Below are 17323 nucleotides of genomic sequence, written 5' to 3' on the forward strand. Positions count from 1 at the left end.
TGCTGTCGTTCCCAATGTTCTCACCTCTTCAAGCTGCCATTTGCATTCAAAGGCTAGTAGTCCTAAAAAATAAATATGTTCCCCGGATATATTTCTTCCAGGGAAATTAACTCACCATTGAATAAACTGCTTTCCTTGCTTGGTTCACGAATAAGCTACTCACATCTTGAAAAGTACAACATTCAAAGCCCAGTTTTCTCAATTTTTTTTTATTTAATAAACTGTTTTTAATGTTTTTATTTTATTTTTTGAGAGGCAGAAAGAGAGAGAGAGAGCATGATCAGGGGAGGGGCAGAGAGAAAGGAAGACACAGAAACCGAAGCAGGCTCCAGGCTCTGAGCCGTCAGCACAGAGCCTGACAGGGGCTCGAACTCACAGACCGTGAGATCTTGACCTGAGCTAAAGTCGGACGCTTAACCGACTGAGCCACCCAGGCGCCCCTCATTTTTTTAAACGTTGAGTATGCACTAATAATTTTTACAAAATAAAGTGTCACGATATGGTGATAGGTATGACCCTCAAAACACTATTGCGTTATAAGTGTGTGACTGCAATGTATGGTGCAAAGTGTTGGGTGCCCCATACTGTCTGTGTCACATTGGTTTAAACTCAGCCATTGTATTAGGGAATCGGCCGTATACAATATGTAAACGAACATGGCTGTATCTCAATAAAACGTTACCGGACCTTGGGACATTTATGTGAATTTCATATAGGTTTCACAGCTCATATTATTCTCCTGTGGTAGTTGCTTTAAACCACTTAGAAATGTAAAAAGCATTCCTGACCATTCACGACTCTCATACAAACAGGCCCAGCCATGGTTTGCTGACCCCTGCAGTTGAAAAAGAGAAAATAAGCTTTGTTCACATCCCTCACGGTTGGGTTGTTTTTCCCACTATCTAGTGAGGGAAAGGAGGCAAACTCAAGTAAAGCAGAAAGAAGGGGAAACCTTCAAGTGCTGTTTTTTTTGAAACTATCGATAAAAGAGCCAAACATCCGACAAGTTGAACTTCTCAAAGAAAGAAAGCACAGTATTGAAAACGGTCAAGAATAAACGGGGAGTTTTTCTCATTTCAACACAGTTACGGACCATCCTGGTAAAGCTGACAGAGATCGTAGAGAATAAGGATGTTTGGTTGGAGAGGGGAATTTTGTGTTTCAGTGCAAGGCTCCGCATTGTTAGGAAGCAACAACCCTCTGGGTTCTACTGGGATTCCAGAGACGCTGTCCGTGCCCACCTCCACCTGCCCTGCAGCCGACTCACAGCTCTGTAAGCTGCCAATACCTGATGGCAAGCAAACAGTCCTGAGCTGTAGATGTGCACATAAATAAGTTCTATTCGCTAGAGAGTCGGTTGATTTACTTCCCGACTGCGGAGAAAATCAGTTTCACGTCCATTTATAAAGTCATTTCAACATTCGACTCCACAGTTGTGGTTCTTTCTCCTTTGAACTAATAGTGACATGTTCTCAGTTCCCTCCCTGAGTAAACAACAACAAACAATGTTTATTATCTTGTGTTCATTTGGTATCTAACCGTATGAGAGTCATTTCACTTTGTGTGTGTTGAAAACGAACCTTTAACATAAATAACCAAGGACGATATAGAACGAAAAGGAAAAAAATACCTTCGTACGTTTCTGGAGCACTTTCCAATCTTTTAAGGAGCAGAGCGTCCCTGGCGCAGAAGGCGAAGGCTGTTCAGTCTGTCTAGGCCGAGCGCACTGCCCGACCCAGACCCGCAGCAACGCGGTGCTAGAACGCGCGGCAGAACGCGCCTGACACCTGCGCTGACCCGGCCAACACCTGCGTGACCCCGCCCATCTCCGGAAGCGCAAATCCCAGCCCCTGGGGGCGGGGCCTGACCCCCTGCCTCCACCAAGTGCCGCCAGAAGTGCGGATGAGCCCAGTCTTCGGCTAAAGATGCTAAGGCCCGGCGGAGCTCATCGGAACGGCTGAAGCATCCGGCAGCTTCCGCGAGCTGCCAGCTCCCAGCCTGAGGCCCGCACCCGCAGTGACCTAGTCCTGCTCGAGGCCCTGGGCCGCAGGGGCCGCACACAAATGAAGGAGCAATGACGCTGCCTCCCGGTGGGGGGTTAGCAAACGTCACAGCAAACTGCCCGGCTACTGGCTTCACCTTTTATAGTCCTCTCAATCCTCCATGCAGAGCGCCCAACCCTTTCCCCACCATTGACCAAACACGGAAGGGGTGGGTGAGGGAGGGGGCTTCAAGCGCGGTTGCATTTAGAAGCCAATAGGGGCGCCTGGGTGGCTCAGTGGGTTAGGCGACTTCTGCTCAGGTCATGATCTTGCCATGCCGAGCCCCCGCGTCGGGGTCTGTGCCGACAGCTCAGAGCCTGGAGCCTGTTTCAGATTCTGTGTCTCCCTCTCTCTCTGACCCTCCCCCGTTCATGCTGTCTCTCCCTGTCTCAAAAATAAATAAACGCTAAAAATAAAAAAATTTAGAAGGCAATAATATTTGCTAGGGACGCCCGACCCCACACCAGAAAATGGAAACAAGTTGGTTGTGAATAAATGAAAGCTTCCTTCTGGAATTAAAGTATCACTGATCTCCTCACAAGTTTATAAATTACGAGGAAAAGACAACTTCAGGATGGAGAAGTGACAGGTGCACCTTAACCCAAGGGCTCAACATAGACATCACCACAAATGTGAGGAGCGGAGATCCTGCCTCTTGCTGTGATGCGCCAAGAACACAGTATGAAGACTGGGGCCTTCCTACAGAAAAAAACTAAATTAAATCTAATTATGAGGAAACACAAAACCATCCAAACTCAAGGACATTCTACAAAGTCAGACAATACTTTTACTCAAAAATGTCAGTCATGAAAGACACAGAAAGGCTAAAGGGACATGAACACTAGATGCAGTCAGTGATTCTGGGATGGATCCTGGAACAGGGGAAACGAATGAGCTATAAAAAACATAATCTGGAAATTGGCAAAAATGGACTATGGATTAACAGCAGTGTATCGATGTCAACTTTCCTGATTTTGAAATGTACACTGGTTATAGAAGTGTCCTTGTTTCTAGGAACTAGACACTGAAATATTTGGGTCAAAAGGGTATGCTTCTTTAGCTCAGTAGATTAAATGTACGTGTATGGGTGCCTGGGTGGCTTAGTCGGTTAGGTGACTGACTTCAGCTCAGGTCATAATCTCACTGAGAGTTCAAGCCCCACATAGGGCTCTGTGCTGACAGCTCAGAGCCTGGAGCCAGTTTCAGATTCTGTCTCCCTCTCTCTGCCCCTCCCCTGCTAGCACTCTCTCTCTCTCTCAAACATAAAAAAAATTAAAAAAAAAAAAAAAAAAAAAGAAAGAAATGTATGTACACACAAACACACACATCATATGCGCACGAGTGTAAGGCAACTGGGGCAAAACGAACAATTGGTAGATCTGGGTAGGTGAAGTTCCTCGTACTATTTTTGCAAGCTTTCTGCAAGGCAAACTGTATCAAAATTGTCACACATTTTTACAGTGCTTGCTGTAGCTATGGCCCCACAGAAGGCATAGGCAGGACCAGTGCAGAGCCAGGCTGGTCTGGTTTCTGCCACCTTGCAGATTGGGACACACCCATGTTCGCAAACATGCCCAACTTGCCGGGGACAAAAAAGTGGTCAAATGTGTGGATCACCAACTGAAGGGCTCCTTTCCCCCACTACTCAACAGGCACCAGCCCACCCTTTGATCCTAAGCTCAGAGCCACCTATCTGGGCTACAGCCAGCAGTTCTGCCTCCCTTTAAACCCATGCACCCCCTGGGGCGCCTGGGTGGTGCAGTCCGTTAAGCATCCGACTTCAGCCAGGTCACGATCTCGCGGTCCGCGAGTTCGAGCCCCGCGTCAGGCTCTGGGCTGATGGCTCAGAGCCTGGAGCCTGTTTCCGATTCTGTCTCCCTCTCTCTCTGCCCCTCCCCCGTTCATGCTCTGTCTCTCTCTGTCCCAAAAATAAATATTGAAAAAAATAAATAAAGAAAAATAAAATAAAATAAACCCATGCACCCCAGTGTCACTGACCCTCCTCCGCCTCCACACACACTTGAACCTCATCTGTTCCAGGTACCAGGCAGACCCCACCCATCCAACCTCCTACCCACCAAGCCCAACCTTCAAACATGTGAGGAGTGTTACCCTTTCAAGACAGGTTCATTAGCCCAGATTGTGTGTACCCAGGAGAGGCCAAGGATCGAACCCCGGGGCAGACAGGGTGAGGAGAGGGAAAGCATCTCCCCGACTTCTTCCTGAAGCCAAGGTTAGTGCTCAGGGCCTGCCAGGGCCAGGCAGGGTGGGGCTGGCAAGCAACGTGGCCACGGGGCTCAGCTCTCCAGGATGTCCGCCGTCCGAACGCCCACGGCCCAGAGGCCCCTTGCAGATGCTGCCACCGCAGAGTGCTCTTCAGGATTTCTGCCTTGAGAAAGACTCCTGCCCTTAGCGCTACTGGCACAGAACCCACATAGGACACAGGCAAGGTTACTGTCCAAGGTTTATTGAAGGTATTACAGCACAGCAAAGATTCAAACGGCTCCACGTGGTGTTTTGAAATTCATGCCAACTGTAGGCTGGGTGACCTGCAGGTTGGACAGACTGCCAAAGTCCTGGAAAACAACAAAGTGGGTTCAGTGTGGCCGTACTGCTGAGGTCTGTGATCGAAGTCCCAGTACCACCGCCAGGCCTGGCCTATCGGCGTCCACCAGCTTGGAGTCAGAAAGCCAACAGGGGCCTTCTCCCCGCCCCAGAACAATGAACTCACAAGGGGGTCTAGTTGAGATCTGGAGGAACATGCACTCCCAACAGCCAGACGTCAGCGTGCTGTCCTGGACACTGTAGGATTTTTAGCAGCATCCCTGGCCTCTGCCCATTTATGTCTGCTAGCATCCCCTAGCTGTAGCAGCCAAGTGTGTCCAGACATTGCCAAATGTCCCGAGGGTCATCTTTTCCTTTGAGGATCACCGCCCTGGGCCACATACAGGGCCACACGCAAGTAGGAAGCTTCACTAATTCAAACAGTTGTCGAGAGCCTGCCACACACCTGGAACTTCATGCCCCGGTTCATCCTCAAAAACCAATTTTATAGAAAAAACTAAAAGGCTACACTCAGGATAGTAGTTATTTCTGGAGAAAATGGTCCACAGCAGACCTTAGCTATGCTCGTAACGTCCGAAACTGGGTGGTAGGTACACAGTTCCTTCTGCTCACTACCTACCTTTCCAAATGTCTTACACATTTTGCGATCATAAAAAAGAAAAAATGAAGTTGCTCTGAATCACTGTGTGCTGGACTTTGAAGCCCAGATTACCCTCATCAAACCATGGAGAACTAAGAGAAGCCACACAAAGGTATCTTAACTGCCACACACATGTGCCTGGTAAGCATGTGCAGAGGAGACGACGCTTCTTACGAGTGGCCAGGATACAGACACAGGAGGAATGACGTCCCCGAGGGAAAGCACAAAGTACGAAGGGACAGCCAGAGCTGGAACCAAGGGGCAAAGGGAAGGAGCGGCCAGAGACAAGAAGACAAGGAAAGAAGGGAGGAAGGGTGTCCTGGAAGCCAAGGGAGAATGGCCACTGCCTTTGGGAGTTACCTTCCGGTGGAGTGCAATCTCCATCTTCACTAACCAGCAAACCCCATGTTGGAGGTGGTGTGTCTAGTGGTCGGAAGCGTAGATGAGATTCCCAACCCTCCACCCACTAGTGTTCAAGCTGCCATTTCCTCAAGTAGGAAACGCAAATAGCAGAATGGGTCTCTTGGGGCATGGGGAGGACAAAAGGAAATCATGTATGAAGGACGTTGAGAAGAACACCTGGCTGCTAGTTTTAACAGAGATCATGGAAAGCTACTGATGGTTCTCAAAATCCTATTTTAGAAACTCAGCGCACACTTACCAAAAGTTTCAACATTTCCTTAGTGTCAGGATCTACTTCAATGATCTCCTGATCCAGGGCTGAGACCTAGAAGTAACAAGGCAGGCCCCAAATATCAATGAGTGAGTTCTCTCTCACTTTCCCCACCTTTTCCCCAAGATTCTTAAATGGGGGGGGTGGGAGGGGGAAGAAGGGAGGAGGGCATCCCGCAAGGTGAGCAGTGTGCGTAAGGATCCCAGCACCCAAGGATCAGTTATCCTGGTTTTACCTTCGTTTACCCTCATGAACATCCAACCAGTTTTCAGTAAACCTCAACACCAGGTGCACACCTCCGGAATGTTATGCTAAAGCAAATACTCAAACCAGGACAAATGGCCATCGGCAATCATTCAACACACACCACTAAGGGCTCTCACGTGAAAAACCAGAGCGGACCCAAATGGTCCCAACAGGGCAAAACAAGGCTATGGCACATGGATTGTGGGCACCTAGAGCTGGTTGAGGGATAGATGGATAGAAGACCTCCTTTTTAAGACTCTGTGGAGGTCCCTTGGCAAACCAGACACCTGCTTATCTTTCACGATGCTCCTGAGGCCCAAAAACGACCCAGGAAGTTTACCTCGGGTACATAATTATCCCTCCTTTCTCTCTCCTCTTCCTGCAGCTTGATGGAGATGCCTCTCACCGGGCCTCTCTGGATCCGCTTCATCAGATGTGTGACATAGCTGCAAAGTGCACAAGCCAGTGAGAACCCTGAGCGCGCACCCCGGCCCCCGCCGGTCCCGGCCGTCTCCGGAGAGACGCACAGCAGCTGCGGTTCCTGCTACGCCGGGAGAAGGGGCAGGACTCACCACCCTGAGACCGAGCGCGGGCTCCGAGCGCGCACACCCAGCTCCGCCGCCTCGCACACACCCTTCTCGGCTCCCGTTCTTTCCGAGCCACCCAATCCTCCACCTCCAGCTTTCTCGGCCGCCGCCCGCCTCCCTTTTCCTTCCTTCCGACTTCCAAAGTCCCTGACCCGGCGTGTAATCAGGCCAGGCCTCGCGGTGCGGAGCAGGATCTCCCGGGGGTTCTGCCTGGCCAGCCCCGTCCGGGAGGGCAGGCCCGCAGGAGAACCCGCCGCGTCGGTGACGCTCGTCCCGACACCAGCAGCAGGGCACCCGGCCCGCTCCCGAGTCGGAGCTCGGCAGACCCTGAGCCGCGGCTCCCCGTCCTCCACCAGGCCCGTCAACTCACCCTGCAATCTTGTTACGGAGCTTCTTGCTGGGAATAATGGCGATCTCCTCGCACACGCGCTTGTTGGTGTGGAAATCGTTGCCCAGGCGCGTGTAGTACTTCTCAATGATGACCCGGGCCGCCTTCTTCACGGTCTTGGTGCGGACGCGGCCCTGCGGGTTGGACAACACTGGGTCATTCGCGAGCCAGAGCAGCCCTCCGGGGAAAAGTGCGGCGTCCCGCTCCGACGGGAGCAGGGTTTGGGGGCTAGGGCTGAATCCCAGGGGAGAGGAGGGCCGGCCGGTCGGGAAGCGCTGGAGCGCGGGGCTCAGCGCGGAGGCCAGGGACCCGCGGAGGCCAGGACCTGGCGGGGTCCGGCGCCCGGCCTCGAGGGCTGGGGGCCGCGGAAAGCCGCGGATGGAGGACGATTGAGGGGGACGGGGCGTGGAGCCAAGAGACCTACCATGTTGGCGGGTACAGTAAAAGAGGAAACAGGAAGCAACAGAGAGGCCTATAAAGCGCCGGCCAGAAAGGCGCTTCCGCCTAACCTAGGCCGCGCAGAGTCCTCCTCAGGAGCTCCACAGCGACTCCCAGCGGGGCGGGGCGGAAGTGCAGGCGGCCCATCCTCAGCCGGTGGGCGGGACGAGCGCTTGGCCCGCCCTCTGCGGGCGCGACTTCCGCTCCCTGCCCCGCCCCGCCCCGGTTTGTTCTGGGCTCCCTGCTTCTTGCTCGTCGGTTCTGGGACTGGATCGCCTTACTTGGCCTAGACTAGAAGGGGTGCGTGTCTTCTGCACACGCCAGCGAGACGGAGGGAGGCTTTAGCGTCCTGGGAACGGCGATTCGGGAGTGCGGAAAGGTAAGGAAGCAGGGACGGTGCCCCTCCCCTCCCAGGACCCTCAGCCGTCCCTAGGTCGGAGACGTGTGGGTTTAGCCTGGGGGCGGGGGCTGCACCTGGGAGAGGCCGAGCTCGTTTCTTCCAGGTCATTGCCCAAGTGTCACCTTATCATGGGCTTTCCTTCCAACCTAAAGTAGCACCAAAGCCTCTTAAAGCTACTGTAAGATTTAAGTCACCATGACAAGCGCTGTTTCCTCAGCATAGGGCCATTTTGCTTAGCTAATTCCCAGCGCCCCGCAAGCTCTCAAACATGCAGAGGACCCAGCCCACCGGCGGTGCTCCCAGCCACCGAGGTACGTCCTCCATCTGTCTTCAGGCTGTTCCTGCCGCACCCATTCCCAAACCAGGCCCTCCTGTAACCACCAGAGCAGACATCCCCCGGCTTTCCCTGCCCCCTCCTCTGGCTCTGCTCCCCCCAACTCTTGAGGCCAGCCCCAGGCCCCCACCTAAGGAAAGGCTGGGCTGGCCAGGTGGTAGGAGGTAAAGGGCCTCAGGCTGGGCCCCCGCCTTCAACTCCCTTCCTGGTCACCTTGGCCAGTCCAGACTCTGGATGGATGGGAACGGAAAGGCTATACAGGGCAGGAAGCCCTCTACCTGCACGTGGCACCTTTCTTATCCTGAGAAGAGGGGCAGAGGGGAGAAGAGATGCCTCTATGCCATATGGAATAGGACACCAAAAGGGTGGGCGTGTCTGGTCCTCTGAGGGAGTTGCAGGAGCTTTACCAGCAAGGGCAAACTTCATGGGAGGCTGCTGCCAGCCAGGCCTCACATTCTTGGCCCAGGGACTCCCGCCACCCACTCCAACAGTGAATTCCTGCACACCTCGCAGAAGGGTTGCTTCAGCGTGCTGGGTTATCTTCCGAAGGATCGGCCCGGCAGCAGGGCCCAGGCACAACCTACCTGGGAAAATCATCAGCAGACTGTCTCACAAATCCTGGGAGTCTGTGATAAAGAGTCCAAATTAACAGGGCTCTTGAAGAGTAGCAAAAAGCAAGCTTCTCCCTCTCAGAAAGGGGTTGGGTCAGCACAGGTGAGTCCAAGAGGATGGGAAGCCTCCCAAGAAGAATCTAGCCCGAGGCTTACAGGGGCAGCTGAGAACAGAGGGCCCGAGCTGTGCCTCCGGCTCCTCCAAGCTGGCTCTGAGGCTGTGAGAAGAGGAGCTCCAAGAAGCTATGTGTGAGGGCTTTTTATGCTTGGACTAAAGCTATCCGCCTGCTGGAGAGGCATCTCCAAGGTGCCTTTGACCGTGAACCGACCAAGGAGTACGGACAGGGGCAGGTCTCCCACGCGGCCCCACCCTCAACCCGGGCTGGAATACCACCACAGTAAATCCAAGGAAACAGGGATTTTTACTCTCCAGTCATATAGCCCCTCGGCCCCACTGCTCCCACACCTGAGACAGAGACAGAAGCAGAACTCTGCTGCAACGTGTTTATTATGTGCCAAAAAAACTACACCACAGCTTACTCCACACGTCTGTAGGAGAGTGCAGTCTTGCCTGCATATACTACAATGAGGTAGAGACTTCACACACAGCTTCACAAAACCCACAGAGTAGCTGGGATATGCAACAATGCGACGTCAGCTCAGCAGGAGGGAGGGGGGGGTATGACACTGGTTCTTTGGCACACAGCTTCCCAAAGAGGGGCAAGTAGGTTTTGTTTTAAAAAAAAAAAAAAAAAAAAAAAAAAAAAGTCAAGTTTTCAACTCCAGTAGCATTTCAGTGACTGCAACTGTTCCTTCATACATTTCTCAACCGAAAGAAATAAGGAAAGTGTACTTGTCCCCTCTGAGAGAAAGGGCTCCTGTGAGCCTTCATCTGCCCCCACCAAAAAGCAGCCCTTTTTTAGCTCAGTTACAAAAGAAAAAAGTCCTGTGACTTTGTGATTAAAAACTTCTATCAACCCTCCCCCCCACAGAAGTGCAACTTAAGAAGGTGCGATAAACCATTTAAAACTATATACAGCAGCCGCTCAAATACCGTTTATCCGGTCCAGTTTCAAATCCAAAAAAATTTTTTTATTCTTGGTTGCAAATGCCTTGATTTGCAACTGTGAGAAACAGTGACCAGCAGTCCCCCAGACACAGATTTGCTATCATGTTAAAAGCTGCCAGGAAAGAAAAAAAAAAATCTCTTGTTCCAAACGACTTAAAAACTGTTTTAAGGAGTGTAAAAAGGAACCGGTAAAAACCCTCGAGCGTAAAATATGAAATATGATTTTGGTTTAAATGAAGAGCAAAGTCTCCTTGTTGTTTACAGTAAAAAACACCAGCTGAACACTCAGTTTATGCCGTTCAGGTGGGGGTTAAATAAATGGAAAGGCACTGTATGGCAACTGCAAGAACAAACCCAACGAGACCTGCACACCATCACCATCAGTATTGCAAGGAATGTAAAAAAGCGCTTTTAATAAATAAACCTAGATGTAGGCATCGTGTCAATACCTTCCCGACACGTAGTTCTTTTTTTTTTCCTTTTTCTTTTTTTTTTTTTTTTTTTTTTTGCTTTTCATCGGCAAAATGAGGAACTAAAATCTGGGAAAACTACAGAGTCGCTTGGAGGGTGAGCCGGAGGGTCCTTGCCCTGGCGCACCCCCTGAAAACAAAACCCGACAAAACTCATTGTGCATTAATTAGTGCAGAAACAAAGACAGATTCAGCAAGTGCAAAGGTGACTACGGTTTTCCCTTGTCCTTGGGAAGCCAGCTCCCTGGTCGCCAGGGGCAGGATGGTGCAGGCCGCTGCCTGACCCGCCGGCCTTGGGCGCCACAGGCCACCGGGCACGGCCGGCTCCTCTAGCTGGCATCTCGGTTCTTCTGGTTCCGCATCAGGGGGCTGTGGTGGCGGAGGCCCTCCATGCTGTGCCGCCAATGCCAGCAGCTCCGGCAGAAGTACTTGAAGCACACCTGGTTGGGGGACAGGAAGAGAAGCCACGGCTGTGTTGGCACCAGCGGGAGCTGCTGCCCGTGCCGCCTGTCTGCCCTGGAGATGGAGGAGGGGATTCCTGGTGGTCTCCGTGGAGTTAGAAGACACGGTCTTGGGGAACCTTCTCACCTCTAACACACAGGCTGGACCAACCGTAGCAAATCCACTAAGTGCCCGACTCGATCAGACACGCCAGCTCCTACTGTGCACAGAGACCCTGCTGGCTCCCCTCACCCCTCCTACCGCCAGGGCTGCTCGTCAGGCCCCCTGCCCCTCCACCTCCTACAGAGCAGCTGTAGCCTACGTGGTTCCATGTCCTAATGTGCTAGGCAACATGCTTCTCTTCACACTGAGGGCAGGTGACTGGGTATGTACCTCAGTCTCGGCCCCCCTCTTGCTAGCTGTGACACCTCAGCCCACCAACTTTTCAACAATTACCTGAAAATGGGGATCATCTGTTAACGATACGGACACATTCAAGTCTGCTAGAAGAGGCTGATGTCAGCAATACTTGCTCACTTGTTCTAGGTTTTACCCAACAACCCAAATTTACCTCACACCCTCACTCTGGAGCCTCCAGCTTAACTCTTATCCCCTGGTTAAGAGCCTGAGCAATAAGCACCACTGGAAAAAAAAAAAAAAAAAAGCCCAAGCATGACTGACTGTGGGTATCTCAACAGGCCCGACTTACCCTAACTCTTGTCAAAGTATGGTACCAGCTAGCAACACTGGACCACTTGGAAACTCGTCAGGAATAATGAATTTCAGGTTCCACTCCAAGCCCACTGAATCAGAATCTGCATTTAAACAAAATCCTTGGGGGCGCCTGGGTGGTTCAGTCAGTTGAACGTCCGACTCTTGGGTTTCAGCTCAAGTCATGATTCCAGGGTCATGGGATCAAACCCCACATCAGGCTCCACCCTGAGCATGGAGCCTGCTTAAGATTCTCTCTCTCAGGGGCGCCTGGGTGGCACAGTCGGTTAAGCGTCCGACTTCAGCCAGGTCACGATCTCGCAGTCCGTGAGTTCGAGCCCCGTGTCAGGCTCTGGGCTGATGGCTCAGAGTCTGGAGCCTGTTTCCGATTCTGTGTCTCCCTCTCTCTCTGCCCCTCCCCCGTTCATGCTCTGTCTCTCTCTGTCCCAAAAATAAATAAACATTGAAAAAAAAAATTAAAAAAAAAAAGATTCTCTCTCTCTTTTGGGGCACCTGGGTGGCTCAGTCAGTTAAGCTCCTCACTCTTGATTTTGGCTTAGGTCATGATCTCACACAGTTTGTAAGAATGAGCCCCACGATGGGCTCTGTGTTGACCGTGAGGAGCCTGCTTGGGATTCTCTCTCCCCACCCCAGTGCCCCTCCCCTCTTGCACTCCCTCTCTTCTCTCAAAAAATAAAAATAAGATCCTCAAGTGATGTGTGTTCATTAACACCTGAGAAAGACTACCCCAACACATCCACATCCCTGCTCCCACCCAGGAACATTCAACAGAAAGCTGCCCATTTCTCACAACTGTGAATATAAACCAGGGACAAACACAAGAGTGCAGAGATTCACAAGTACAGAAGGGGTTCCTGAATAGGGAAAAATCAGTCGAGAAGGCCTGTGTTAGAACTATGGTACCTGGTCACAGGTGCTGCTGACCACACCCACCCAGCTTCCTTTCATCCACCAACACTCCCTGCTGGCCTCGGGGTGACACTGCACACAACACCCCAGGCACAGGGAAGGCCAGCATATCAAGACTGGACTCAAAAGCTTTCCCAAGAGTTTTCCATCAAGCTATCAAAGTGTATCCCTGCTCTCACCATCACAGAACATTACCGCTGCCTCTTCTGTGCTCTTAGACAACCGCAAGGTACCTGAGAGCACCAACCTTCTAGTGACAAATGTTACAGGACAATTTTTAATTGAGGGTAGGGACTTCCTAGACATCTGGAGTGCCCCAGGGGACTCACCTGATCTCGACAGAAGAAAGGACCAGGCTGAGAACTGCAGATATGACACAGAGAATCTTCTAGGTAGGGGTCAATCTGAACCTGCACAAAGCAAACCAGGAGAACGAAGTGGTTCTTCTCACCAGGAGGCCAACGGGCCAGAGGAGAAGGGACATTACCGGGCAACAGTATATTTACTGTTTTAAAGGTGAGAACTGCAGGGAGAGAGTGTACAAACACAGCCGCCAGAGGACAGATTCACACGTCCCCCAGAGCTGGCTGGCAGGCTCCACAACATGAGTCTCTGAAACTATACGCCAGCAGTTGATCACCCAGCTACAGGTAAGCATTCAGAGGACGCAGGTCAGGTTGGAGAATGGGAAGCCGGCTGCCCAGAGATGCCAGTCAAATACCCAGTGAGGGAAGACACCCCACATACTGAAAAGGCTCAACAATCCCAGCTTCTCTCCCTCCTGAGCCTGCCATCGCCAAGCCACTCCCAACCCCAGCCTTCACCTGAGTGCCCAGGAGCTTGACCCACTGCCTGGGCACCCGCAGCACACAAACAGCTTTGGTCTCAGGCCTGCCCTGGGTAGTAAAGGCTCAGAGTAAAGGTACAGACCAGCACACTCACCTTCTTGGTGAACTTGGTGGTTTTGATCTCCACAAAAGCAGCGCTGACTGCTTTCAGGTAACTGCGTTGGTTATTGAAAGTCACACGACCAGATCCTAGAACAAGAGAACAAACCTCCCTTCTACCCAAATTCTCCCAAATGCTGCTTGTCAACACTGAAGATACCCTGTTTCTAGACCAGGGCCATGAGACAGAAATATAATAGGAGATACATAATTTTAAGTCTCCAAAAGCCACATTTAAGTGAAAAGTGGTGGAATTTTTATAATTTATTTAACCCAATATATCCAAAATATTATCATTTCAACATGTGGCACTAGCTGTATTTTAAACACACAGCAACCACACTTACCGGACAGCGTAGTTATAGACCACGGTGGCACAAACCACTCAGGAATGGGGAAGGATTCACGGACTGATTTGGGGAGGAAAGAGGGGCGCCTGGTGACTCAGTAGGTCGAGTATCTGACTCTTGATTCTGGCTCAGGTCAGGATCCTAGGTTTGTGGAATGGAGCCCTACATCCAGCTCCATGCTGAGCGTGGACCCTGCGTAAGATGCTCTCTTTCCCTCTCTCCCCCTCTGCCCCTCCCCAGTCACACATCTCTCTCTCAAAAACAACAACAAAAAGAACAAAACTCACAAGAAAACAAACAAAAAGAGGCGGGAAGGAAGAGACCCCTCTGGCACAGACAGATACACAAAGAACACCTGTGTACAGGTGATGCAGCAGGCACCCCTCCGGACCAGGAGGCAGCCTCATCCTAATGCTGCCCCTGCCCCCGCAGCCTCTGACTCCCTGTCCTCAGTCTGCAGCACAGCACTGATGAGTACACGGTGCTCCTTCCTGATCAGATTCAGTGTGGGTGGGCAGACTAAGCATCTGGGGAAGTGGGTTAGCCAGGTCTTGATCAAAAAGTTCAGGCTCTGCTCCCCCTCCGAACTCCACCACCAAGGTCACTCTGCTAGGACTGGGGAATGAATCTCCTTTCCCAGGGGGGCTGACCCAAAACCCAGCATTTAGGCCCGCAGACTCCCCTAAGCTAGGATGCCACAGGCCATGACTACACGCTGTTGCTTGAGTCTATCGGTGTCGTCCCTCAGCCTGACCCTGGTCTCTGACCCTAGAGACAAGGCCACTTTTCAAGAACTCTTAACAACAACAACAACAACAAAAACAGGCAAGTTCAGGGAAGTCCTGGCCTTTTAATGAAAGATTACCTGTTGTCTGTCCCAGACTGGTTTAGTTTCCAAGTAAAGCTCCTATGTCATTTTCCCCTCCTATCACTTCCTATGTTCCCCTACCGCTTTCTCCCCGTTCAAGGGAAGTGGTAGGGAGAGAGGTAGGCACAGACGGTCAGTACTGGTGGCTTATCTAGAAAAAGATGCTATGCTGCTCATCTATGCTCATCTGCAGACCTGGGTCAGGCCTCCCTCTCCATTCCCATGGGAAGTATTACAGTCTTGGTCTAGCACAGTCCCAGGGGCCACCAAGCTTTCCCACACAGAAGTGGGACACTTACCAATGGGATACTTGTGCTTATCTGTGTCAATCCCAGCATACACCACTCCACCAAATAGGTCGTTCAAGATGGCTGCCAGGGCCTCGGCGTTGAGCATCCCGTGCAGGGCACCAACAAACACCGTCCTGCTGGGGTCAAGTCTCTGAGATGGGCTCCGGACAAAGTTGCTGTCAGCCAAGACCCAGGGGATCACCTGCACCTGGAAACCACCCAAAGGTGGATCAGCCCTGGCCAGGAGCCAGAGAGAGACAGGTTCTTGTACCGTGAGGCGCATGCTCGGGAGATGCTCAAACGGACTGCCAAGACCCATCTAGTGGGGGAGGTGTACTGCCCAGTCCCAGGCACACAGGCACTTGGCAGCCACCTCACCAGACCCAACCAAAGCTGCATTTTACTGAGTCTTTGTGTCCAAACTGGGGAAAAGAAGCGCAAGAGCAGTCACTCACCCTGGAGAACAAGCACAATGGTACCCAACAGTCACACCCAGGAACCTAGCACTCTGTCACAACCTTCAACCGTGTGGTTCCAGCAGAGGACCACAGTCACTGATGAACAGAGATCATGAAGGACTCAGAAACCGAAGGACAGAGCTGGAAGGACAGGGAGTGGGGATACTCGAGGTACCACTGTGAGACAGCTCCTGGCCCAATGTGCGCATCAGCAGGCGTGCCAGGAGCAGTGAAGTGACCAGAGAGATGCAGGTGGCAGTCTAACAGAGCAGCGACACACCAGGGCAAGAGCTGACTGGGTCCTTTACCTCTGAGTCCCCTGAGCCTAGAACAAACTCTGGCATAGCAGGTAGAGAACTCCACAAGGAAGGGAGCGGACAGACGAATGCTGTTTTTGGAAAGGTAGATCTGTGAAAATCCAACAAGTCTCAAAGCAGAAAGAGAACGGAGGCAGAAACCAGTGGCTGGGAGGACAGGTGAGAAAGACGTGGAGGAGGCTGGTGGCACTGGGCACACAACAGGCCAAGACCAAGAAGATTCTTCAACAGAGGGGTCAGACCGCCTGGGCATGGTGGGAAAGCGAAGAATCGGCGCTGATGGGGTCCAGGCCTAAAAGACCTTAATGAGCATCTGACTGGGGGGAGCTCACTTCACTGGAAGATGAAAAGCCAATTTTGCTTCTTCCACCCCCATGGACAAGGATCACAGTCTTGGTCTATATCCCAAGGGCCAGCAAGCTTTCCAAGCTTTTCCTTACACTGAACACAAGAGTCTAGGATTATAGGGCATCGTCAAGAAAGGCCCCATGGGAAGGTGGGGCTCATGGAGGACATGAGACTGGGTCTAAAAGTGAGAAGAGAGCCACAGGAGTGAGTCGTTTAAGTGACAGGGAGAGATGAGAAGAGGAGGGAGTTCAATGCCGACCGCACTGGGGGCAGGGAGGGGACACAAGCAAGTTAAGTGTCTGAGAGGAAAGGAGAACCAGGACAGCCTACAGCCAGCACATCAAAGACAGACATGTAATCACTGCAAGGGGATGCGGCAGAACAGGAGACAAGGAAGTTGTCAGCAGGGACACGGAGGCGGCTCAGGGGGTCTGTGGTATGGCCGTGGCAGCCTCTCCCTGTGAAAGCAGGGGACAGGGACGAAGGAGCGTGTTAACCAAGCCCTGGAGTGTAACAAGGTGGGAGAGCAACACGGGCCCCACACAGCGACAAGACAGCAGTGCCGCACTGAGGAAAGCAGTGTGGTGGGTCTCTGTGCAGCAGGAAGACAAACTTACCCTGTCACTAAGAATGTGAACTAATACCAGGAAACATCTATAAAACAAAGAGTCAGCTTTGTTACTTCCATTATTTATTTTAAATCCGATGTGACCATGTCAGTAGCTCCCCCTCCGCCCTTTACCCTACAGATTTTACTTTCTGGAGCAGTTTTAGGGTTCACAGCAAAACTGAGCTGACAGTACAGAGTCCCCATATCCTTGCCGCCTCACCGCATGCACAGCCTCCCCTGATATTAGCATCCCCCACCAGAGAGGTACCTTTGCTACAAGCAGTAAACCTTTATCAATACATCACTAGCTCCCAAGTCCATGGTTTACATTAGAGTTCAGTCTTGGTGTCTGTTGTACATTCTAGGAGTTTCCACAAATGTGTGATGACATGATTGCACCATTACAACAGAGTAGTTTCACTGCCCTAAAAATCCCCTGTGCTCCACCTATGCATCCCTCCCTTCCCCCTGACCCCTGGCAACTGCTGATCTTTTTATTAAAATAGGCATTTCACGTTTCCCTTGTATAGACAAGGAAATGAAGTTTCAGATATATTAAATATCTAGTCCAGTGTCACGAAAGTGATGTT

The 17323-nt window shown here is 51.7% G+C and overlaps 2 protein-coding genes across 15 annotated transcripts in view; both read right to left on the reverse strand.

The window, feature by feature from the left end:
- Positions 1 to 4493: 4493 nt before the first annotated feature.
- RPS17 (ribosomal protein S17) lies at positions 4494 to 7712 on the reverse strand. The gene is made up of 5 exons (XM_025918646.2): positions 7566 to 7712; positions 7124 to 7275; positions 6507 to 6612; positions 5909 to 5974; positions 4494 to 4618 (listed from the first exon to the last, which is right to left on the reverse strand). Exons 1-5 carry the CDS (start codon positions 7566 to 7568, stop codon positions 4538 to 4540), a joined length of 408 nt encoding a protein of 135 aa, XP_025774431.1. The 5' UTR covers positions 7569 to 7712; the 3' UTR covers positions 4494 to 4537.
- A 1702-nt stretch (positions 7713 to 9414) lies between these two features.
- Positions 9415 to 17323, reverse strand: part of CPEB1 (cytoplasmic polyadenylation element binding protein 1) — a 91660-nt gene continuing 83751 nt past the window's right edge. For 13 of the 14 annotated variants that reach the window (XM_086711686.1, XM_086711682.1, XM_086711683.1 and 10 more), the window contains 4 exons: positions 15010 to 15208; positions 13488 to 13582; positions 12875 to 12955; positions 9415 to 10903 (listed from right to left, as the gene is read on the reverse strand). In XM_086711686.1, the coding sequence (XP_086567812.1) occupies positions 10793 to 10903; positions 12875 to 12955; positions 13488 to 13582; positions 15010 to 15208 (486 nt within the window). In that variant the 3' untranslated portion in view covers positions 9415 to 10792. Of the gene's footprint in view, positions 10904 to 12874; positions 12956 to 13487; positions 13583 to 15009; positions 15209 to 15232; positions 16778 to 17323 lie in introns of those variants that run through there. The other variant, XM_086711691.1, reaches the window with a different exon arrangement.

The sequence above is a fragment of the Puma concolor genome, chromosome B3 (genome assembly GCF_028749965.1).
Source record: "Puma concolor isolate L17-30 chromosome B3, mPumCon1.1.hap2, whole genome shotgun sequence".
NCBI lineage: Eukaryota > Metazoa > Chordata > Mammalia > Carnivora > Felidae > Puma > Puma concolor.

Excerpts from the sequence above, each read along its gene's own strand:
- RPS17 (XM_025918646.2), bottom strand. Across the intron at positions 6,613-7,123 it reads CTCCGTAACAAGATTGCAGG|CTATGTCACACATCTGATGA; the intron begins GTGAGTTGACGG and ends TGCACTTTGCAG. Across the intron at positions 4,619-5,908 it reads AGGAAATGTTGAAACTTTTG|GACTTTGGCAGTCTGTCCAA; the intron begins GTAAGTGTGCGC and ends GTTGTTTTCCAG.